The 25,666-nt window shown below is 41.6% G+C and overlaps 1 protein-coding gene across 4 annotated transcripts in view; it reads right to left on the bottom strand.

The window, feature by feature from the left end:
• Positions 1-25,666, bottom strand: part of LOC128842694 (multiple epidermal growth factor-like domains protein 6) — a 267,105-nt gene that overhangs the window by 25,699 nt on the left and 215,740 nt on the right. For all 4 annotated transcript variants that reach the window (XM_054038817.1, XM_054038820.1, XM_054038818.1 and 1 more), the window contains 9 exons: positions 25,522-25,656; positions 23,888-24,022; positions 22,909-23,034; positions 20,423-20,554; positions 18,964-19,092; positions 17,331-17,462; positions 15,318-15,446; positions 9,344-9,472; positions 4,079-4,207 (listed from right to left, as the gene is read on the bottom strand). In XM_054038817.1, the coding sequence (XP_053894792.1) occupies positions 4,079-4,207; positions 9,344-9,472; positions 15,318-15,446; positions 17,331-17,462; positions 18,964-19,092; positions 20,423-20,554; positions 22,909-23,034; positions 23,888-24,022; positions 25,522-25,656 (1,176 nt within the window). The remainder of the gene's footprint in view (positions 1-4,078; positions 4,208-9,343; positions 9,473-15,317; positions 15,447-17,330; positions 17,463-18,963; positions 19,093-20,422; positions 20,555-22,908; positions 23,035-23,887; positions 24,023-25,521; positions 25,657-25,666) is intronic.

Genomic DNA, 25,666 nt, shown 5'->3' with positions numbered 1-25,666 from the left:
TGTTTTTTAATTTGGGGTATACACTTAAGTTGAGCCTCTATTATGGCATCTTTAAAAAGTTTCCATGCAGCTTGCAGGGATTTCACTTTTGGCACTGTACCTTTTAATTTCTGTTTAACTAACTCCTCATTTTTGTGTAGTTCCCCTTTCTGAAATTAAATGCTACAGTGTTGGGCTGCTGTGTTGTTTTCCCCGCCACAGGGATGTTAAATTGAATTGTTTTATGGTCACTATTACCAAGCAGTCCAGCTATATTCACCTCTTGGACCAGATCCTGTGCTCCACTTAGGACTAAATCAAGAATTGCCTCTCCCCTTGTGGGTTCCCGTACCAGCTGCTCCAAGAAGCAGTCATCTAAGGCATCAAGAAACTTTATCTCTGCATCCCATCCTGAGGTGACATGTTCCCAGTCAATATGGGGATAGTTGAGTTCCCCCATTATTATTGAGTTTTTTATTTTAATAGTCTCTCTAATCTCTCTGAGCATTTCACAGTCACTATCACCATCCTGGTCTGGTAGTCAGTAATATATCCCTACTGCTATATTCATACATGGAACTACTATCCATAGAGATTCCAATGTACAGTTTGGTTCATTTAAGATTTTTACTTCTTTTGATTTTACGCTTTCTTTCACATATAGTGCCACTCCCCCACTAGCAGGACCTGTTTTGTCCTTCCGATATATTTTGTACCCTGGTATACTGTGTCCCATTGATTGTCCTCATTCCTCCAAGTTTCTGTGATGCCTATTATATCAATATCTTAATTTAATACGAGGCACTCTAGTTCACCCATCTTATTATTTAGACTTCTAGCACTGGTATATAAGCACTTTAAAAACTTGTTACTTTTTAGCTGTCTGCCATTACATGATGTAACTGAATGGGACTTTTTTTCATTTGACTGTTTCTCATCGGGTCCTACATGTATTTTATTATCTTCCATCCTCTCCTCCTTACATAGGACATAGAGAATCCCCATTAATAGATCCTCCCCTAAGGGATGTTTCTGTCCAAACCACATGCTCCTCCAGACCTGTCGGCTTTCCCACTGCTCCTTTTTAATTTTAAGTGACAGCAATCTAGTTCCATTTTGGTTTAGGTGGAGCCAATCCTTCCTGTATAGGCTCCCCCTTTCCCAAAGGTTTCCCCAGTTCTTAAGAAATCTAAACCCCTCCTCCCTACACCATCATCTCATCCACGCATTGAGATCCTGCAGTTCTGCCTGTCTAATTGGCCCTGCGCCTGGAACTGGAAGCATTTCAAAGAATGCTACCATGGAGATCCTGGACTTCAATCTCTTACCTAGCAGCATAAATTTGGCCTCCAGGACCTCTCTTCAATCCTTCCCTATGTCATTGGTACCTACATGTGCCACAACCACTGGTTCCTTCCCAGCACTACACATAAGTCTATCTAGATGTCTCAAGAGATCCGCAACCTTCGCACCAGGCAGACAAGTCACCGCAAGCCCAGCTATCTATGTTTCTAATGATCGAATCACCCATAACTATTACTTGCCTCTTCCTAATAACTGGAGTTCCCTCCCCCGGAGAGGTATCCTCAGTGCAAGAGGAACATCTGGAAGGAGGGTCCCAACTATGAGATCATTTCCCTCTGCTTGAATGTCCTCTTTCCCTGAGACTTTCATCCTCCTCACTAGCAGAAAACTCTTATTAAAAATGCACACAAACTACAACAATAAGAAGCCATGTCTATACGAACTATATCTGCACAGAAATTTTACTAATGTTGACAGTTATAATACCTATATTCCTTCCCCCTACAATGTAAACTGTAAATGTCAATTCAATTAGGAATTTTGTGCAACATTCAGAATACAAAACAGCTAACAACCTAAAGTAAGCAAACTATTTACGGTACAGGAAAGCAATGGATTCTAAGTAGGATAGTGCAAGTTAAATACATAAAACCTAACTCTACCTTGTCTTACACCAATCTGATGATTGTGCAAGTGATGTAAGTCAGGTTTGGATTTGACCTACACAGCATGACTCCACTCTGATTTACACTGGAGTAAATCAGGAGTAACTCCGTTGTAACCAATGGAATGTAAAACTGGTTTGGGAGCAGAATCAGGCCCCTTCAGGACACAGTGAACAGCAATAGTTGAAATTTAGTAATAGCTGAAGTTTATTAATATAGTGTCTTAGCCACAGGCCATTTTGAGGACAGCAATCAAAGGGTTTACAATGAATTTTGTTTAATGATAAGTGAATAAAGTGCTTAATTGTATCCCAAAACAATGATCTCTAGTTTTTCCCATCCTCACCTATGATAGCAGGAGCTTGATTCTTCACAGCTTTCTCAACAAGAAGGAGGCTATGTACTGGTTCCACTTTTTAATGGTTACTTTGTACGATACACAATTTTATAATTATTACATCTTTCTATCCACAGCAGGCTGATGATATTTTAAAGCTTGCCTATATTTTAATTTAAAGCAGTTCATATAATGAATTCCCCACTATGGGTACTGGAACTAGAACTTGGGAACTTTAGCTCAAAGGGCAGAAGCTTGTGCTTTAAGTGCTCAAGTGATAACTCCATAAATTGCTAGCAGTAGTAGGTTATAGGCAACCAAATGGACCAGTCACTAGAGGAGGACACTTACCCAACAGTCCCTTCCCTCCCCCAGCCTTCCCCAGATGATCAAATTATCAGAGAAACCAAACACACAGAAGAATCCACAATGCACCATAATAGAAAGGAACCGTTTGTGTCTGAAAATAAGTAGTTTGATTTAGGGTCCTTCTGACTGAAAAAGTGGTTGATTTACAGTTAATTAAAACAAAATAAAAACAACCGAAACCCCTCCAGTATTTGAGGCTATTTTCTTAAGAGAAACTTCACATTTCAGCCAATATTGTACCCATCAGTATGAGGGAAAGACTTGTGTGTCTATATTCCCCTCTCCCATGGAAATCATAAGCATGTGGAGAGAGACCTTTTGTCCTTAGATTTTAAAAGGTGCTTTCAGACTTCCCTAAAATACAAATAGCTACCATTTTGCTGCAGATTGGTTCAATTAGCAATTCCAAAGTGAACGGCAAAGCTCCCAGTGACGACATTCAATCCTAGATTTAGCTTACTGTGTAAGGAGCAACCACAAACTAGCGATTCGTAGGAAGATAACTGCTAAATTGGGATGAGAGCACAGGCTACATTGCTGGTTCCGGATCACTTATCTAGACAATCCAAACCTTCCGTTTTTAAATTGAAATAGGTCCAAAGGGGGTAAATTGGATAAACATTTGATGTTGCCTTGATTATTTTTTTATTTCATTTTAATTTTCAAAGATGGCAGGTTTTCTGTCTTACTACATTCTGGGACATTTTATCCCTCTTAGCCAAATCAGCTATTCCCTGGAACTCTCTATTGTACCCTTCACTTTGTACTCCTGGTTTCAGCATCTACTGTTTTGTGCTTGTATGGTACCTTAGACAATGGGTCCTGGTCCAGGCCTAAATAGTATGACAATATAAATAATAAATAATAATACTGTACCATGCATGTACAGACTTCTCCTAGCTGCCTACACCTATTAGTAGATATAGGACACCCTGAACTTAAAATGGTTCTGTCCCTCAATTAGAACATTATTTTTTACAGACTGTGTGGCCCATTTGTACATATGTTTAATTACCATACAGCAAAGCCTGTACCAAAGGCCACCTTTATTCAGTAATCACCTGTATGAATTGCTATAAGCATAAATCAGTTTCTAAAAGACCAATATTTGTCTGTCCCTTTGCTTAAGGCAGGATACACTAAATACCTATACTGAAAATTAACTTTAAGATGTTCTGCAAAAAACATACAGAACTTCCACAAATGGGGGTTTGTGTGGCTAAGTCCCTGGCCAACTTTGCAGACATCAGCCAGTGGGTTGGGACAATATTTCTATTTTATCTTCTTTTGATCAAAAGCCATTTGATAAAGTAAAGTACAAAGCTGGCAATTGAAATACTAATAAAAATCCCTGAGTAAGAAGTTTTGTTTTCTCCTTCTGTCACTTCTTGCAACAGAAGTTACCGGTAAGTTCTCACTGCACCTTGCTGGCAGGTAGCTCCTCTCCATCCTGCTGCGCAAATACACATCCCAGTTACATGATCACAGCGCGCTCCATTGTGACAATTACAAGCATGACTGCAGCCTTCCCCATAACTGTCACCCTGGCAGGCTGCAAAGAGAGGACCATAAAGTGCAATTACAACACATCAAAGGAGGCATCACACAGAGCAAAATTCAGACATAACCCAATTCAAGGGAAATCAGTAAGAAATTGGCTTCTTATGACTGTTCATATCATACAGATGCATAAGTTCATATATTAACCAGGCCTGACACTAAATAACATGGGCTTAAAAATACGTATCAACGCATTCTGAACAGATTTTTATCAAAGACTCAAATCACTTGGGTGATATATCGTCTGTCGTTCTCCTGTACCTTGGAATGTCTTTGTCTTAAACTAATGGTCCAGCAGAACAGCCAGCTTGACAGGCTGGTTATTTATTTGCAGCCTGGTAAGAGAACTGACAACTTCATTGTTTTCATTGTTCATTTTTCACAGTTCGATGCTTTAGCTCACCCAAAGCCTTATTCTTTGCTCAGAAAGCAGTGATAATTTTATCACATTGGGTAAGCAGCTGGCTCCCAGGTGAAAACTTAACCCTGTATCTCACAAGAATATCCATGCTTCAGCTCCATTTTGTCCTCTACTGGTGTTGCCTCCCATGGACAAAATGGCATTACAAGATTTCTGTTGTCTTCATTGTCATGGCTTTCTCTGTCTTTAAATGGCAGTAAATGGTGTATATTGTAACTTTGCTTTCTAGAGTATCACTCAAGGTATTTTAAGGAAGAAATGCAGGAATGTCCTTATAGATGGCCAAAATAAAAGAATAAGATAGTTGTTGTCTTTTTGTCTTAATGGAGGCTTTAATTCTATGCTGTCACACTTGTTTCCCCAGAGATAACAAACACCATCGGCATTCTTCCCAAGAGAAAATAAAAGGGTCTGATCCTGTGAAATGCCATGTGTCCTTTACTCCCGTTAACTTTGGCACATAGACCTCATAGGACTGCGCCTACGCTTTGACCTTTCATCAAAATCCCTAGCCCTTTTGGGGATCAAGATGTAGTATTGCATGAAAGACTCATCCGTGAGAGAGAGAACGGAAGAATGGAATTTTCCCCACTTCAGTTGTGAATGTGGTTGACGCATTTGGCCTATTCATAACCCGTAGCTTCTTGTCTGAGGCTTTTCAGTGTCCCAGTGTGATTTACATGGATGACATTTCACTTGTAGTTCCTTTTGAACATATTTATTTTTAAATCAGTTAGCTCCCATCTGTATCACTACTGTAGCCAAGCCCAGGGACCCAGTTACAACATTGTTAAACTCTATATTTTGGATGGGGCCTATCTGCATCACCAAATTAAAGACTCAGACCATCTGAATGAGCTTTACCTTGATTATAGGGACAGATTTAAATTGGTTGTCCACAATACAAATCAGAATTATGCTGTAAAAGGGTGTTACTAGGTCCCCTGATTTAGTGCAGATTAACCCTGAGAGTGTATCTCACCAGAAGTTTACATCACGTGCATGCAAATCTCTTGTTATGCCTACTAGGAGACAGATGGGATTTAGAAATTCCAAAACAAAAGCAGGAACTCTTGGTGAGGAAAATTAAACATTTCTGTCTCTTGTTAGGAGTATACAGGCCTTCTTGGTTCATCTTTGGAGCATACTGCTTAGCAGAGGATTTACAATGTTGGAAGACTGAACCAGCAAGTGAAATGATCAAGCTATGCTTGCAGGTTTCTCTACTGATGGAGCAAAGTGAATTGAATTCTTCTTCCTCTTTTTTTGATGAGGAGTGTAAAGATACTAGTTTATAAACTACATTAGGTGGCTAGGTAAAAATCAATTAAAATCCCATGATGCCAGAATTATTTTTCAGCATCCTCCTGCACATCTCATTACTTGAAAACAAATGCTGCTCCTCCAGCTGTGAGAGCTAGCAGATTCCAGGAAATGCCAGCACAAATACGCAACCCAGAACAAAGGCAAAGAGGCATGTGTGAATGCCCCCAGCAGAGCAGGGGTCAGAGTACTCTCTGCAAGCCTTGAATTATACTGTTTGGAGCAGTAGGACAAACAGTACAATGGATCCAAATCTTAGAACGTTCTTCCTCTTCTATAGGTGCCATTGTTTAAAAAGATTTACAGGTGGACAATATCTCACCAGTACCTGGGGGTAGAATGGAGCTGGCTGCACACCCAGTGCAAAAGCCAGCTTGTAGATTCAGAGCAGGATAGCTTAACAATTGGCTTATTGCTCCTCTGGCCTGAAGCACAGTGTAGTGCTTGCTGTTGATGGCAGCATGTGCACTAGAGATGATTGGACGTGCCTAGCTAACCATCCCACATCCTTTGTGGAAGCTGTGCAGGTGCACTCACCAGCAATGCACTCAAAGTGTCCTGGGCTGTAGGAGGGATCCTGTCATTCTGCATGTGCAGAGCTGTGTGGGGCAGAAGCTTCCCGTGGCCTTTCCCCCTACCACACTGCGTATGGGCAGAAGGCAGGATTAATCAACCCTTGAGATACTGATAATAGCAACATCTAGAAAGAAATCTGAAAGATCCCTCAGTTGAATCAGCCACTTCACTCTTCAGGGAACTGGCAGGAGTGCAGCCAGCTTTTTTGTCGCCCTAGGCGGCGGAAAGTCCGGCCCCCGAAATGCCGCCACTGACAGAGGCGGCAGAAGGTCCCGCCCCCGAAATGCCGCCCCCGAAAGAAGTGGCGGAAGGTCCTGCCCCTGAAATGCCGCTGCTGACTGGGACGGCCAAAGATCCGGCCACCACGGTCGCCGCCCCCAAATGTTAGTGCCCTAGGCGACCGCCTACATTGCCTAATGGGTTGCGCCAGCCCTGGAAATTGGGCATCTCAAGTTAAACTTCTGGAAATAAGCGACCAATGCTGGTAAATGTTGCTAGTGTTTGATTTCAAACTGTCTTGCAGGCCACTACTCTTGGCACAGTGAAAGAACAAGTCAGACTCATTTATATAACCCTCCTTGTTTACATGTTCTCTTCAGACAGGTTGCATTCTGCCTTGTCAATAATTCTGAAAGCTTTCTCATCTGCACACTGGGATTTCCCTATGCCAGCAGCTCTTAATACTGCTAAGTCTTAGATCAATTCTATTTCTGTCTTAGGTTCCTCCAAACTTTAGCCCTCTTCCCCATTACCAAGGCTCTCAACCGCGACCCGGATATAAATATAATCATATCTGGGGTTAGATGACCTGGAAATAGGCCACTTCCATACATTGTTTATTATTGTTGTTATTATTATTAGCAACCTTTGGCCAAACCTGCAAAGTCATCTGTGTAGTACAAGGCATTACTAGATGATGATACATTGTTTAGCTAAGGGAGAAACAGGTCACCCCTGTGCATTGTTATTTGACCTTACCCTTTTGCAGGCAAAAGGAGTCTTGAAGCCTTTGGTGTCTTAACTAGCACAAGGGATAAATCAAGGGCAGCATAAAGCTTTAATGGTTCCAGTGCAAGAGAATAAATAGTTGCTTTCTTACGTAATCCCAGTAGACTTTGCTAGGAAGATGAAGGGGGACATGTGAGGCCTATGACAAAGGGCCTCATTTCTTAATTGAATTTAATAAAATATGTAGGAACAAAGCTTCCAATTTTTAATACAGTTTACAGAGCAGTCAAGAGCGAAGCTGACAGATTGCTAACTTTGTGGATCTTTTGAAGGGCAGTGTAAATGGACTGCAACCAAGAAACAAGCAACACACCCGCTCAGCAACACCTCTGCTCCCAAACAGCACAGACATATTTCAATGGCACTATATTTCACAAAGCCAGTTGATTAACCTATACACAGGGTAGCAAGAGAGATTATCATTGACATGAAGAATTTTAATATATTAAACTGAAGGTGGAATAGCCAGTCCAGGTGTTTGTAGAAGAAAAAAGACAGGGTGGTGGCACTGGGGGAACATTTGGAAAGTAGGTGGGAGGACAGCAGAAGGTTCAACAACATTGTCCCTGGAGTCAGGGGACTTGTCCAAACAGGGATGGGGGAGATTGTAGGAGAGGCTCTTTAGATAGAAGGGAGGATGTGTGAGCTTGTTTGTGCAGAGGGAATTGCAGGACAGAGGTGGGATATGGTCAGAGGTAGAGGTAGCAGGAGTGTTCGGTTGTTGCATGTCCCATGACAGCAGGCCACTACGGGGATTGGGCTGGAATGGGGGTTGGTCAAATCAGGGGGCATGTCTGAAAAAGTTGCAGTCAGGTTTGGTCATTAAGGTGGTTGGAGTTTGCAGGAGGGTGACAAAATGGAGGGAGTTTGTCAAATATGTGTATTAAATAAACTATAAACTTCTAGCTGAGAGAATCATGACATTTGTGGGTCTAAGGAGCCCTGTACAGGCCTCCACAAACAATAAGAATCTATTTATTATGCAATGCTGCTATGAATGAGTATAAATTGTTCTGAGCTCCACAGTGCTGTCTGCAGAGGATGATTATACTTTACTTTCAGGGTGAAATCCTGGCTCTGTTGAAGTCACTGGGGTCAGGAGTCATCTTCAGTATTTGAAAGTTTAAAGCTTAAATAAAAAAATTAATTTGGAAAAGAAAACACCATCACTGATTTTTTCAAACAACAAGGCTCAGTGATGCCTGCAAATGATGCTATGAAGATAAGGAAAAGAATGACTTTCCATCAGATTTGCTGGCAGATTTATCAGAGGATCCAGCAATAATGTCTATTCAAAACAGAAACAAAGCAACCACCTCAGAACCTGCCTTATTAAGTAGGACAGTTCATTCTTACTGTTTGTGAAATTCCAGGAACTTACCTTTTTTGCAAATGACATTTATAAGAATTAATTATAACCCCCCCAACCCCCACTCCACCCTAATAGCAAAACAATCCTTTGGAGTAACATTTTGCCCTTTAACACTTCATAGAAATGAAAAGTTCGGTTAACATATTGCAGGACACAACTGTGCTATCTAAAAACAAATGGGACGTACTGTGAAACACTTACATTTGATGTATTGCAGTGGAAGTAAAAGGAAATAACAGATTATTTGTATGCTAACCAAAAAAAAAAAAAAAGTTTCCATTTATGGCATCTCTGGAAAGAAGTGTGACTTTATCTATCTAACTTACTAGGTTCTTCTACACCTAATCAGGAGCCATTTTTAGAGTTAGGAAGACGAGCTTTTGTGAGCTTTGTCAGAGCTTTGCTGGGATCATTGCTGTTATACGTACATTGGTCACACTTGGCTCCCACCCAGCCAGGGAGGCACTGGCATGTTCCTAAGATGTGGTCACAGCGAGCTGCATTCTTGCATTCACACACCTGGTGGCAGTCAAGTCCAAAAAATCCACCTGGACAAGCTAAAAATGGAAAAAAGGTGGGTTTTTTAAAAAGCAGTTCCCATTTTTTTACATAACTGACTGGCAAACAGCAAATTCCAGCTCTTGGCTTCTGGAAGCTCTGTACATGGGAAAACTTTTAAGTTGGTGCCCTTTCAGTTATACAGTCAATCTGAAATTATACTTGGGAGCCTGTGTCCCATTAAAAGTTAAAACTGAAAAGCAGTGAATGGGGTCCCATTATTGTGCATGTCCAACAATTTGGGGTATATGTTCCCTGATTATTATACTGTTGTACAGATTGCTACACAGGGAAATGCAGCTGAGCCTATAATCCAAAACCACAAGACTAGAGAGCTAATGAATGTGAATTCACATAAACCAGTTGTTATGTTATTAAAAGTGAAGAAAAAGGTGAATAGACTAAAAAGAGGAAAGACTTCCCAGTTCTATGCGAGATACATTTGGAGATAAGGTGGATTTCAAGAGGTCAGGCAATTCTGTATAACACAAAGTTTAGATCATCCCTGTCCCATCTCCTTATCTTTAGATTTGCGGACATATGATCCAATTGACTATCCTGCCATATTTCTAAAAAGTTTTACAAAACAAATATAAGATATATTATTGCAGTTCAGTGTTTACAGGAAAAACTTGCTAGAAGAAGCAGATAATTCACATTGGTAGGCAAAGAACATCAAGAGAAACTAAATGTGGCAGGGCCTCTTCAGGGCATCACAGAGATTCAATAAATACACTTGCAGAGTGTGAGAAAGAGTAGACCTGCTGATTCAGGCTATGTATGCACCAATAAGGAACACTTGACATAGGGAGAATAAACTATCAACGATTGTCTCAGTGGTCAAGAGGTTTCTATATCCATATTATGAGCAAAATACTATGCTAAAAGAATGCTAAGGTTGCATAGTCAAATTCTAAAAAGTTAGGAAGTGATAGAATTAAGCTTGTCTGTGCAACCTTAATTCAGTCCCCTTATGCATCTGCATTATAATGAATTTTTAATTATAAGAACATGTCCAATTTTTCCACAGGACCCCTCCCTTATTCAGTGTTCTGGATGGACACTGGATAAGCAGCTATGCAATATTTTGTTTTATCCACATTGCTCTATGTGTGGCAGTAGGCCTTACTTACTGCATACCATTTAATCTGTGCTCTGAATACAGAATTATTAATTTCCTCGTGAGTTTTTCTATGATGCCAATCACTATAATTTCTGAGTGCTTAGCAAACATTAATGAATCAAATTTGACAGCACCCCTATAAGATGCAACAGTATCATTCTACATAAACATCTCAACTGAGCACCCAAAATTGGTGGACACTTTTGACCTTAATCTCTGTGCCTCAGTTCTCCATCGATAAAATGAGATAAGTTTTGTGTGTACAATTTTCTACTTTTTTTTTTTAAGAAGAAACCACTCAATGCACAAACAAATCCCCCCACAGAAATTCCATCATATGGAATCATACTAACAACTGAATAGATCATCAACATGGTTGGAACCTTTAGATCTACAGCATAGACTTCTGCTATATGAGCTGAGTAACTGACAGCAATAAGAGGTTGTTATCCTCTGTCTGGAGGGAGATGAGGGAGGGAGTGAGATGTGACACACTTTGCCAGTGGGTTTCAAAGATGGAAACAGAGGAATGTTGAGACTCAGGAATCTTGTGTTCCATTCCAGGTTCTGGAGGGGTGCGTTCTCTATTGGACACAGACCTTTCTCCCCCATTCTCCTCCAAGCCTGACCCCTTCTGCCCCTGTCCCAGTCCTGTCTCTTCCCCCCCACCCCCACCCATGTACCCCTGGCTCCTTGTTCCTGTGTTCTTGCCTCACCAGCCCCAGATCCCAACACCCTGCTGGCCTTCTCATCGCAGTCTCTTTGCCCCGTCAGTCCCAGTTTCCCAGGCTCTGTCCCCCACCTCCTATTCCTCCACCTGCCAGCTGCCAGTCCCTCCATTTCTCACCATCAGGCTTTATGTCCCAATCTAATCCTTCCACTGCTGCTGCATCTGAAAATGGGGTCTTTTAAAAGAGAGTTACTACCTAGCCTGCCTATAATACAATGAAATCCAGTGCAATATCTGTAGCTATCAGTCGACTAAAATAGAAAGTGAATGTAAGTCCTCTGGTGGCAAAAGGTAGTAGTGGTAGCACAGTGCAAGGTCTGATTTGGAATCTCCGGGAAGCTCACTTTGACTTGACAGTGGCAGCTTAGTTTTCTGAACATATGATTTCATACAACTGGCTCATTTACTCCAAGTGGAATGGCAATCCTCTTCTTCAGTCAGTCCAGCCAGTAGCTTCTTCAAGGTCGCATGGATGCTTTGAGACTTATTGTACCTTCCAAACATGTGCTGTCTCAGAGAAATGGGGAAATAGAACATATATTGGTGTCAAACAGTCAAGAAGTATTGATCAGCCCTCTGTTTATTCTCATTGATGGGCGAGCCAATATCAAGCTGCAAAGTAGAAATTACTGCATGTGGTTTCAACTCTTAACTGAATCACTGTATACTGCATATTATTGTTTATTAAGTTCCAGTAGTGTGTAGGACTCAGTGTACAAGAGAGAAATACCTTCCCCAACTACTGAAAATAAGTTTTTGAGTCTCTGTCCCAGACAGGGTTGGCAAACAGATTTTGCCAGACAAAAGGACGTCGATACACCTGTCTGCCTTGATTTACATGAAAAATAAGCATCGTAAGCCAACACGATGGAAGTCTATTTGCATACTATATCAACATGAGGATGGTAAGCCAGTACACTGGGGAATAAAGCACTGGGGAAGGGGAGGTGTCATCCTGTCTCTAGCTTCAAAACAGTGGATTTTGGGGTATAAGAAGAAAGCAAAAAAAAACACATCCCTTTTATCCCTCACTGAGGAAGCAAAAAGGACAGCGCCTTTTCCATTTATGATAGGAGGATCCCTACTTTGTTGGTTGGAATTGCTGGGAGATTGCTTTAGGTGTGACAAGCTACTTTAGACAAAAGTTTAGCCTGTTAAAGTTACGTTTATATTCTAGAACGCGTGTTACACCCTTTGTTTTATATGTAATCATTTCCATTTCCACTTGTTATCCTTACTCACTCTCTCTTAAATCTCAGTCTTTGATAATAAACTTATGATTGTTTTCACTATATCTCAGTGCTGTGAAGTTATAAAGGACCTGATCCTGAGTTGTACCAGTCAAGCTGTGTATACACTGTTCTTTTGGGGACAGCAAATCTGGTAATTTCTGTGAGTGTCCAATGGAAGGGGCTGGATACTACAGGGGGACACTTTCAGAGGGGTGCAGTGCACCGACTGTTACCTGCAAGGGACAGTGAGGGCTGGCAGAGCCCTTTTCTTTTTAGCATATGTGCAACGTGCCTCAGGTGGCACGTGACAAGTATACATCACTGAATTTGGTCCACTGGTTGCATCATTAGCTTCCCTGGCCTGGGCTGGGTACTGACGGGGAGTATGACATGAACGCTGATCCATGATTGTTTGGGTGACTAACAGACTGGTGGTGTCAGGGAGCTGATACACTGTTAAGCACAAGCAGGTTTTTCTCTTGCTGAGGCAGGAGGGTAACAAGAGGAGTCCCAGTTCTGGGCACCCCAAGAAGAGTCACACTCTATGTGGACCACCATCACAAGAGGGGGTGAGACACACATTTTGCCAGTGGATTTCACAGACATTTGCTGACAGCTGAGGATTGGAGAGACTCAGGAATCTTGAGCTCCATTCCAGGCTCTTTTGGGAAGTGTTCTCTAGTAGGCACTGACTCTTTGGGGCATTCCCCCTCAAGTTTGATCCCTTCTGCCTGTCCCATCCAATCTATCACTGAACAGTCCTGTCTCTTCCCCACCCCGGCTGCTTGTCCCAGTCCTTTTATCCTGACCTATCCAGTCCCAGAAATAATGTAAATAACAAAATATATTGTATTTTATTTTGATTTCATTTTAGTTGATAAGTTCAGAATTTTTGTCTTTTAGATGTATTCTAGGAAGAACAACCAAATTATCTCAAGACTGACTAACTTGTCTCACAATTCATATAGCAGAGAAAGATAAGCAGAAGGAAAAGTGGTTCATTTAATCCATTCTTCTTGCTAGCGTAGATTTGTTCCTTGCAGAATATTTTCTTATGATTCATGTAGTCTAGTTATAAGTGTCTCAAGCACTTCTACTTCCCTCAAGACCTTTTGCACGAAGCCATATATCTGCCATGGATTGTATCAGTGGTGGAAGTGAGTGAATAATTGTTGTTGTTTCATAGATAGCCAAACCAAAAAATAAAATAAGGTAAATATGGTTAGTTTCTAACCAAACCTGATCTCCCTCCCCCTTCCCCCCCTCACCAAAATGAAAAGACAAAACATGTTCATTCAGGTTTATAGAATATCAGGGATAGAAGGGACCTCAGGAGGCCATCTAGTCCAACCCCCTGCTCAAAGCAGGACCAATCCTCAGACAGATTTTTGCCCCAGATCCCTATATAGCCCCCTCAAGGATTGAACTCACAACCCTAGGTTTAGCAGGCTAATGCTCAAACCACTGAGCTATCCCTCCTATTTGCCAAGTTTGATCCAAATTTATGAATAGTTTCAGGACCCTGGAAAACATATTTTTTAGCAACTTTACTATGTGCTGGAAAAAAATCACCTTGCTTTAATCAATGCAGTATTATATTGTTTGGACTGCCCAGATGGGTGCTGTAAGATCTTATGGAGAGCTATAAGAAAAAGGCTGTTGGGAAAAAAAGGCCATTTTTCCATTTTATGGCTTTTAATTTTTCATGCATAAGTCTTAGGATTCATTTCTCCTTTATGGAGTCAGCAAATTCTTTGTTTAAGACAGAAAAAAAAAAACCTGAGTAATAAAAATAAGGCATGGATCAGTTATTTTAAAAAAGAGCCTTGTACAATGTTCACAAATTACCTCATACATTTCTCCATCAGAACTTAGATTGTTCTGTTTCTTTTAACACTTCCTGGACAGAATGAAAAAGGAAATAATATGTGCAATTTCCACAATTTGTAGTCTGTTGAATATTCTGTTAAAGCACGGAAGTTGCAAAGTGCTTTCATTTCCACTAGGGGGCAATAGATGCACGAGTGATTAATCGGTCACATTCTAACACATATATTTTTATCTACCTAAACTAACTTATAATTTTGATGTGAAACAAACCAGCCAAGGTTTGGTTTAATGATCATGGTCTGTAAAATATGCAACAAAACAAATTCAGATATTTCTGCAAAATGACAGATGACTTACGCATTATTTTTACTGTATCTCAGCCAATATATCTTTTTTTTTTATTCTCTGCATAGCTTATGGCATGAAAACAACATCACAAAAACGTGCAACCTATCAACTATAATATATGTACGAAATCCAATCCAAAATAATTGTTACTTCATGTTAGCAAGTTACTAGGTGATAACAGATGCAGTGATAGACTTTAACGTTAGAAGCGTGTATCTCCTTAAGCAGCTTATTGGGGGAGATGTTTTATTCTAAGATAATGTTATAAATGCCATGGGGACAATGAAAGAATTCAAAAATGGGGAAACGTTTTTCTCTGTGTTAAAGCAGGAAGACTTTCTTCAGAAAGGCTCCAATTCAACAAGGTTCTTAAGCATATATCTAATTTTAAGCGGTTAAGGAGTCCCATCAAGTCACAAACTTAATGTTAGGCAATGCTGGTTTATAAAATTTAATTAGGATGTCTCAGTTCAGTTGGATGGTTTACCTAGATCAGGTCCTGCTGATTATAAAACCAGCGCTACAATGATCTGTGAGAAACATCTGCCTAGAAATGAAAGGGCAGGTGGGGGGGAATGTACCTTTTTCACAAAAAGTTCCTGTCCAGCCAGCCGCACAAGTACAGGCTCCACTCACATGGTCACAGGCAGCTCCATTCTGGCACTGACAGCTGAACTTACAATTTGGGCCAAAGGTTCCCTTAGGGCATCCTGGACAGAAAGAATAAAAGCTGTATGTTGATCTGAATCTGGCATAGATCCCTGTAGTACGATCGATGATCAGTTTGCAATTCTAAAGTACTTTTGAAGCTTTTCTGTTCACAAGTGGAGGACCAACATTTGTCTCTATACCCGGAAAACAGTTAACGTTAGGTGTTCTCTTTGAGATGTTGGCTTCTGTGGGAAGCTTATGTTGCTTTATATTAAGGTATATTTGAAGGGAAAAGGGAGATCTGAGGGATGCAGTCAGTTCTGCATACTACACAGGAAAACAGCAAAGTGTAAAGTTGCAAAAATCACAACTCCCAAATTCCTAGTTTCTGATTTGATGTGTACCACACGCTGGTTTAGACTCACTTATTTGCCCAAATCCCATGAGAGTTCACCTGCTGGGATGAGGGTAAGCCATGCAGAATTCCTAATGTTACTCTTAAAACCCACTTCCTCCCCCCCAACCAACCTTTTTTCTGCAATCCAGATTCCACAGTAGACCCTATGCAAGTGAGCGAGAATGTTAAACAGGGTGACCTCCTCCAGAAAGCTCCAAACTGAACGCTGTATGCCCTACTTACAGACTCTGCTTGGAAAAATTCAAGCCAAAACATTACATCTGGGAGATGGATTAGCAGTAATTGTTGGGAGTTTAAAGGAGAGACTGGTATCTCACTCAGTATCTCAAGGAAAAAACACCACTTCAGCCTGTAAATAATATCCTCCAGGGCAATAGAAAAATCAATTAAAATAGGGCCAGTTGGCTAATTTACATTAGACACACGTTAGACAGAGCTGAATGGTAGTGATAGCTTAGCCTAGACACAATAGTGCAGGGTTTCTCTAGCAGTTTATAGGTCCTGCTAACTTATTTTGAAATGAGTTGGGTAGAAATCTGCTAGATCCCTTTAAAAGGGAAGGATTTCAACATTTGAATTAACAAAGTCATTTTTAGGCAGTCTGGAAAATATCACGGAGCCCAAGAAATAACATGATGTGGCACCTTTGGGCTTTCAAAGATGAATCTGTAACTGGAAGTAGAATAAATAACTAGTTAGTTTAGGAATATCTCAGGCTCCTATCATTGTGGTATGCAAGTATCTTGACAAGGAGGCAAATGGGCACGCCCAACATCATATACAATATTTCATTCTCCTCCCCTTTTTAATCTGCCTCCCTCCTGGCGTTTCTCTCTCTCTTTTCGTTTATTCCTTTCTCCCATCATGAATTACATTGTGACTACATAAATACTTCCCACAAAACTAGTGTCAAGAGTAAAATATGGCAGCTGGACTTCGAAGTTGAATAATTTTAGGACCTATAATGGCATTTGTATTTAGGGATGGCAAGATGGAGTGTTCAAATCTCATGCTTTAGGGAATCTTGCCCCTTACAGTAGTTCACATTGTATGATGTATATACAGCTGGTATTGCCTGAGGTGTATTTTGGTAAAGAAATTAGTATCAAGATATGGGCTATAATGCAGGGAGGATATCAGCATATCTATGTTTGCGTCCATTATGGACCTGTAAACCATTTCCATCTGCCTGAGCTCTAAAGGACTTTAGGAAGAAAGGGCAAATACCTTAAAATTTTATACAAGGGAGCAAAGATGCAGAGATATGCAATTTAATCACCCTAAAATGAAGTGTAATTGCCAAAGTAGCTGTTCAATTCAAAACTATTCTGAAAATAACTCTTCTGGAATCCAAATGATTAATTAACCTGTCTAGCACTGCTGAAATCTGAGCCTCCTGAAAAATGTGCATTCTCCTATCTATGGAGACCTCCAACATGGATGCCTTCCTAAAAATAAACAAAAGGGAAAACAATTTTTGATCTCGATCACTGTGAATTCCCCACTTTGATGCTTTTGCACTTACTCTGCTCACAGCGTTTCCCAGAGTATCCTGCTTCACAGAAACAAATCCCAGTGACTGGGTCACAGCTACCATCGCTGTTATTGCAGAGACACAAGCTTTCACAGCGCTCTCCCCAATGGCCAGCATCACAAGCTGCAAAGTAACACAACAACATTTGCACAAGACTGAACTGCATGCTTGAGGTAGCAGGCAGCGTTATATTTGGATGGGAGATTAGAAAATAGGTACAATGGCCAACATTTTCAAACCCAGATGCTTAGGGCCAGATCCTCTGCTGGGGTAAAAAGGCATAGGTCCATTGAAGTGCATAAAGTGATATTAAACAACTAGATCAAAGTGATTTAATATTCAGAAATGATGAGTACTCCTTCATGGAGAGAAAATACCAGGGACTAAGGGACTCTTTAACTTACCAGAGAAAGGCATAATCAAGAATCAATCAGAAGTTAAAAGCCAGACATATTTCAAATTAGAAATAAAGCATACATTTTTAACAGAGAGGGTGATTACAAACTGGAACACACTACCAAGGGAAGTGGTGGATTCTCCATCTTTTGAACTCTTCAGATCAAGACTGAGTGGTTCTCTGGAAGAAATGCTTTAGTCAAGTAAGTTTTGGGGCTGAATACAGATGTAACTGGATGAAATCCTATGGCCTGTGTTATACAGGAGATTAGCCTATATGAGCCATTAGTCCCTTTTGGCCTTAAAAATCTATGAATCTGTGAATTTCAAATGAAGTCAATGGGTGATGAATTTACTCAGCATTTCTGAAAATCAGGACACTGATTTGAATGCTTAAATGTCGATTTAGGTGACTAATTTTAGACACTGAAGTTTGTAAATTTGGCCACCGTTACTTTGCATAAGGCTTATTCATTTTTGTGCAGAGAGAAGTTCTCACTTTTGTAGAAATTTTTCATTTGTTAGAAAAAACAATTGCTGAGCACAGCAATGCCTAAATAGTTTAACAATTTATGCCTCAGTTCCCCATCTTTAAAATAAGAATAATAGTACTTTTCCCTAACTCACTGGGGAGTTGTGTGGTTAAATACATTAAAGATTGGGAGCACTTTGATATCTACTGTTGAAAAGCTCTATATAAGAACTAGGTATTATTATTGTACTGTGTTGTAAGAGAGAGGAGAATTTCACACAGCATTTATATTCACAATTTAGGGAGTGACATTATGCCACAAAACCATCTGTGCTGCTCACTTGTTGAGATAAGTCTTCCCTCCAGACAAAGTGAAAGATTGGGAATTAATCTTAAAACTAAGCTGTATTGAAAATGAAAAACAAAACTGGCTGTCAGTCAAAATGCTGATGGCACAGACGGTGTTCAGAAAATTGATGCAGAGTGTTAAAATAGGTGCTTATATGAACACTTTGTGCTTCATCAGTCATCTATTTCAATACTATGAACATAGATAATTAAGGATTATCACCACCCAGGCTGTATAAACCTATAAATACACAATTTCAGAAGCAATAAGATTAGCAAAAATATATTAAAAAGTTTAATAGTCTGAGAACAAGTCTAAGAACAAACAGAGCTTTGGTTCCCTTGGTTTCCATTTAAGTTTATGAAAGACAGCACATATTAAGTACAGAGGATACATTTCTGACTTACGACGTTTGCAGTCATGGCCACTCCAGCCAGGAGGACATGTGCACTCTCCGGTAACATGGTGACACTGAGCATTGCTATTACAGCTGCACTGCAACAGGCAGTTTTGCCCATAGTAACCATTTGGGCAGGCTGAAAACAAATAGACAGATGGTATTTTTCACCTAGATATTAACTCAAGCATGGGCTGTCATTTCAAATGAGACAGCAACAACTTCACTTGTTCTGCCCTCCTTCTGCCTTCTGAATCGGGTATTAACCGAACACGGAAAATAAAAACAAAAATGAGTGAAATATCAGCAGTTTATATACTAAGAGAGCAGGGCCTAATAAGGCCTAATCCCATACATTGGGAGACACTCAACTAATTTAGTGGAGTTGCTTCATAAACTTCATAGCATGTCCAACAAATCAGTTAGTTCATGGAAATATGGAAAGGGAACCTCTTGCTGAAGCGGGGAGTGCACAAGCCCAAACCCTGAATTATGAATGTCAGTGATATTCATGGCCAAAGTTGAATGACATATTTAATAGTAGGAGTTGGGACAATGCTCTCCCTAAGAGGGGGACGTGGAGCTGGAGTGGGCCCAAAGGGGCCTGTTGTTCGGTGGCAGCCCTTACTTCTGGTAGATCCCCAAGATCCATGCAGGATATAAGGAGGGGTCAATCTCCACATTCTTCTGTAGGGCTGGAGGGGCAAACTCAACTCCCAGTAGACGAATATAGGGGGCCGCTATAATCCCACACTCCCTCTTTAAGTGTTTCAGTTGCAACTGAAGTCCTCTGTTTAGTCACAGAACCAGTACATCATAGGCAGCACCGCTACAACGTCTCCCATACTATCCGACCAAACTGCTTAAATTCAGTTCTGGACTGAATCATTTTGGGGTAGATTGTAGCCTATTTTGCCCATGATCTCGCAACTGAGGGAGCCAACTAAATGACAAATGTGCCTATTGATGCCATATGGTAGCAGTTTTGTGATGTGGCCACCTATCCATCAGGGCTTGGAGTGAGACTTTCCTTCAAGACCAACATAAACTACATTTGAATTGGTGACCAGAAGTCAAAGGCTGTGTTACCTTATGGCTGAGATTTTCAAAAGACCATAAGGAAGCTAGATACCCAACTCCCATTGGAAATCAACTTATTTTACTTTTAGTGCAGATAGGTACTGAGCACTTTCTCTCTGCCTAGAATATTGCCATACAGTAGGTCTGATGGTTCCATGATTATTTGGTGCAGCTGTTTAGCTCATCACTTGGATTCCTCTCTAATCTCTCTCTGTCTGGCAAACACCATAAATCCATCCTGGTCAATTTGTAACGCATTTGAAACTTTGATCAGCATATCCTAATACAGCAAAAATATCTTATAAAATAGACAGAAGGTAAAAATCAATGCTCAGACTGATTTCTCTATTGACTTTCTTTTTATTGACCAGTGCAGTTTGATGACTTACGTAGGTAACAGGATTTCCCAGTGTATCCCAGAGGGCAGTCACAGATTCCAGTCTCTTTGTTACACTTCCCTCCATTTTCACAGGTCTCGCAGAAGAACTGACAGTCTACTCCCCACAGACCATCAGGGCAATCTATACGAAACAAGAAAGAAGAGCTCTGAACAATTTGTTATCTCAAGACAGTTGCAGATTTCAGCTGTTACTGAAGGGAATTTAAAAAATAAATAAAGTTGAGTTGGAAAGAGAATTATCTCTATGGATCAACAGCTCTTCCGTAACAAAATCCCCAAAGAAATCAACACAATATTGTATTGCAGCCCTTTGAGAAAACATCTGAACAGAGACACAGAGGCTCACTTCCAACTTCCATCACAAAAGGCCTATATTTCTGTGTGGTTTGCAATACAATAATGTTGCGATTGGTTTGGCTGTATCTGAAGAGTGGGTTGCACAGCACAGAAGAGGAAAAGGAGAACCTCAATTAGAAGAGAGATTTTTTTGGGGGGTGGGGGAAAACTGCCACAGACTATAGAATTACACTCTACATTTACAGCAGCAATGGGGCCAGAGTCAGAAAGGAAGGAGCTAGGTAGGGATCCAAGCTTTAGGAAAAGAGCAAGGTGTTCATGTGTGGGATTTGGTTTGGGCTGATTTCTAATTTCCAAGTTTCTCTTCTCGATGGATAGGAATGACACTCCACTGACCTCTGACCTACTCCTTCAGTGAACATCTGTGAAGCATCAGGAATCCAAGCAGGGGTACACAAATCTCAGAATTACACATATTATTGGTCTGGGGAAGTCCATCAGAAAATGAGAAATGGGAATGTGTGTGAAAGACTCAGTTATAACAGCAGTTCTCTGCACTACAATACTGCTTTCCATCTGAGGATATCAAAGCACTTTACCAATATTAATGCCCAGCACCTCTGTGAGATATATCATTATCCCCATTTTATGAGGTGGACCTGGAGGCACACAAGGTAGTTGATGACTGGGATGGGAGCAGAACCCAGATTTCTCAGCTCCTTATCCTTTCATTAACCATAAGCCATATTTTTTTATTTATGAGGCAGCAAGTCAGTGGTCCCAGTTGAGTGGATAGATGTCCTCAACACGAGGGCAACAGCCAAGGTCTGAGGTAAGAAGTGGAAGCAGGGTTTTCTATGACTGTTCCCAGTGGCAGCAGCTTCATGTTCTTGCCCCTTCTCCATCCCTTTGCCTTGTTTCTCCCTTCCTCCCACCACTGAAGTTATTTCCCCTTCTTCCCCATGCTATTACTCCCTCACTTGTTTTCCCCCCCTTTCCCTTACTGGTTTCTGGATGGCTAAGTGGGATACCCAGGCCCTCTTTCCATATTGTCTCTGAGCTCTGCACTTGTTCCCTGCTGCTCCCTCAGCAGCTGCAGGAGCAGCAGACATGAACCATGCAGGAGGCACTGCGTACACAGCAGCACAGACCTGCTGACAGCTTTAGTCTAGTACAACTGCCCTGATGTCCCTGTCTAGCACCAGCCCTGCCCCTTACACAAATCACCATTACAACTGGCATCTCTATTGGCAGTCTTAGCAGAGACAATGGAATGAATGGGTAGGGTGACTGAACTAACTCCTACCGTCAGGGCCGGCTCCAAGTTTTTTGGCGCCCCAAGCAAAAAAAAATTTCCCATGCCCCCCAGCCCCGCCCCAACTCCGCCCCTTCCCTGCCCCATTCCAACCCCTTCCCTAAATCTCTGGCCCCGCCTCCTCCCCCAGGCGTGCCACATTTCCCCTCCAACCGCTCCCTCCCAGGCAAGCAGGTGGCAGTGGAGCGGAGGTGAGCTGGGGGGGGGAACGGTTCCTCTGCCGCCCCCACAGGGTTACTTCCTGCGGCCCTCCGCATGCCCCCCACCGCTGCAGCTCACCTCCGCTCCGCCTGCTCTCCTGAGCACGCTGCCGCCGCTCCGCTTCTCCCCGCTCCTTCCCAGGCTTGCTGCAAAACAGCTGATTCGCGCGGCAAGCCTGGGAGGGAGGGGTGAGAAGTGGAGCGGCGACGCGCTCGGGGGAGCAGGCGGCAGTGGAGCAGAGGTGAGCTGGGGGGGAGCGGTTCCTCTGCCCCCCCAAGGTTACTTCCTGCAGCCCTCCCCGCGCCCCCCACCACCGCAGCTCACCTCCGCTCAGGGCCGGCTCCCGGCTTTTTGCGCCCCAAGCAAAAAAAAAAAAGGAGCCGGAGTGCTGCCCCTTAGAAAGTGCCGCCCCATGCACGTGCTTGGAGCGCTGGTGCCTAGAGCCGGCCCTGCCTACTGCTTTGGAGTGGATTCCATGGAGTTTGGATGAAGTCCACATGGATACATGAGCTTGTCCATTCTGCAGATAGAAGGTGTTACCTTGTTCCAGTTTTTATGGAGACTAGAATTATTTAACTTCTTCCCAGTCTCCCCATTCCAACTCCGCAAAGGATAAGGCTTGGAGTTCTCTGCACAATGATCTATCCAAGCATTAAGCATACCTTGATCACATGCAGCACCTGTTCTGCCAGCAGGGCACATGCAGTGTCCAGTCTTTGAGTCGCATAGTACTCCTACACAGCCACAGCTCTGCCTGCAGTTCACACCAAACTTCCCTGGGCTACAGGCTGTTCAAAAGAAGCCAGAGGACGTGGAGTGTGGTTATCATAACAAAACATTCTGAAGTGTTAGAAAATATCACCAACAGCAATTTTAATCTAGGTAGCACTGCTATAGAGTGATCTATTTTAGTGCCAGTGTCTCAGTGATTTGTGATCTTTAATTAACTATGCAATAAAACTCTGGAAAATCTAGGCCTGAAGCTTTAAAAGGAAATATTAAGTTACTTGGAGCCATTATAAATATTCTTAACGATCCTCAATCTTTTATCCTCATTTTAGGTGGCAGGCAGGATGCTGCACTTCCTTCCAATTGTCCATCTCTGGAAGAATGTCATTGGACAGAGAACCAGCCTCTTGTTCAGGGATTAAAATGAGCTGCTACATTATTTGTTTATATTTTCCACTCATTTCCCATACCAGTGGGAGTCTGTAGGCTTTAGCTGATGCAATATATTCATCACTTATTCCATTTCAAATGAAAGGAGGAACAGAATCTCCACTTCACTTCTCCAAGCTCTGTGCTCTTTCCTATACCCATAATCTGCCACAGAACTAACATTCACTCCCAGTCTAGAAAGTCGGAAAGTGGCTCTCTCCAGGTCTGATGGTCGATTATGCTGCCTAGATGCCCTAGTACCTGAGCCCATCACCACCATCATACACCAGAGGTCAAATTTACCACTGGCATCAGTATACACAACTACAATTGGCTTCAATGGTTACAACTGGCATACCTACTTGTGTCAGTAACAATTTCGCATACTACCTAGAATTTTGGTATCTGAACTTGGGTTTCCCAGGGCTGAATTTCTCAATCCACTTTTACACCTCCCTTTGAAATATGCATCCAGGTACCTACATAAATGGCACCTTTCTCCGTGGAAACCTGGTGGGCACAGATGCTTGCAGTCTCCAGTCTCCTGGTCACATAAAGCATCAACAGGACAGTTGCACTTCAGCTTACAGCCAGCTCCATAAAAGCCAGGCATACACTCTGAAAAATTTGAGTGCACAAAGAACGTATGTTAGAACAAGGAGTCGCTGAGAAAATTGAAACAAGAGTCGCTAGATAATTTGGCAGAAAAGATATTTGACATAGAAATGCAAACATTAAAAGGAAATATAATTGATAATCTAGCTGTGTTCACTATTGCATAAATTTAAACATTTACATTAAACACAGAAGGGGTCATTACACATGGGATGCCCTCCAAACACCATCCAAAATACACAGTCACATACTGGATAAGGACATGTTTAAATACAGATTTCAATGTCAGCCTAAGATTAGCACAGCAGAGGGTTTTCATAACATAGAACAGAACAAAAGAGTCAAAGGGACAATTTCTGCTCTGTGATACTCCCATGCATCACTTACTGACATCTGTGGGAGTTTTGTGCATACGATCAAGGGCAGAATACAGTCCTAATTTCCTGTCACTTAACCAGTGCAGCAGTTCAGTAGAGTTGCAAGTGGTGTGAGAGAAGAATTTGACCCTCAGAGTACACTTTCCACTACATTTTGTCTCACTGTGTAGTGCCTATACAATGGGGCTCTAATCCATGATTGGGGCCTCCAGAATTACTACATTAAAAACAAATAATTATAGTAATAACAACAACAACAACAGACTTAGCTGATACCAGAGAACAAAGCACACAAATTCCTTGAATTCATGAGAAACAGCTGCTGAAAGTGCCTGTATAATTCAGTCTACTTATTCTCTTGATGCTATTACTTCTGATACCCGAAAACGCTTGCCTTCATATGCTCTTCTGCTTGGGTGCCTTTGTACAGAGTTCAGAGGTGGAAGAATGGGCATATTTTGATTAGATCCTTAGCCAAGAGGTCTAAGGATATTTAATAGCTATCAGTATTATTATTCCCCACCCACCCCATCAAAATACTACCAGTTGCTCTATGGCATAAGAATTCAAGGGGGAATGTGAAGCAAGTATCTTTATTGCATTACTGCATTAACTGTCCACAGACGATTATGAAGACACTCAAATGTGACTGTAGAATACAGTTTCCTTTGCACTATCCACAAAAACTACAAAGGGAGAAATTAAAAAGCTGCAAAACTGATCTAGTAGCACTCTGCCACAATCATTCACAAAAAGTTCAGCTGCCTCAAAATACAGCTTGGGGCTCTAAAATCACTGTCTGTGTAAAAAAACCCTGGGGTAAAATCTTGACCCTATTGAAGTCAATAGCAAAACTCCTATTATCTTCAATTATGTCAGGTTTTCATCCCAAGTGCCAGTTGCTCAGGTTAAAACAGCTGGGCAGATTCTACTCTCATTTATACTCCTGCAACCTCAATGAAGCCAAATGTCCACTTGGCTCCGCAGTAAGAAAAATACAGAGAAACAACTGGCAGACTACATTAGAGTTTGGTGCAATGCAAAACTGCATGTGAGAAGAGCAATGAGATGTAATAAAGAGAAACAGGACTTTCCAGAAAGAAGAGGATCAGTGGTAGATTATACCTTTCTGGCACTTGTTCCCTTGATAACCTGGTTTGCAGGTGCAAGTACCATTTCTGGCATTGCATACCAGAGTGTTCTCCTTGACACACTGACATTCTTCTGAACAGCCAGCTCCAAAGGTCCACTTGGGACAAGCTGCAATCAG

This window comes from Malaclemys terrapin, chromosome 9 (genome assembly GCF_027887155.1).
Source record: "Malaclemys terrapin pileata isolate rMalTer1 chromosome 9, rMalTer1.hap1, whole genome shotgun sequence".
Classification (NCBI taxonomy): domain Eukaryota; kingdom Metazoa; phylum Chordata; order Testudines; family Emydidae; genus Malaclemys; species Malaclemys terrapin.
This window is presented reverse-complemented; position numbering and strand designations above follow the sequence as displayed.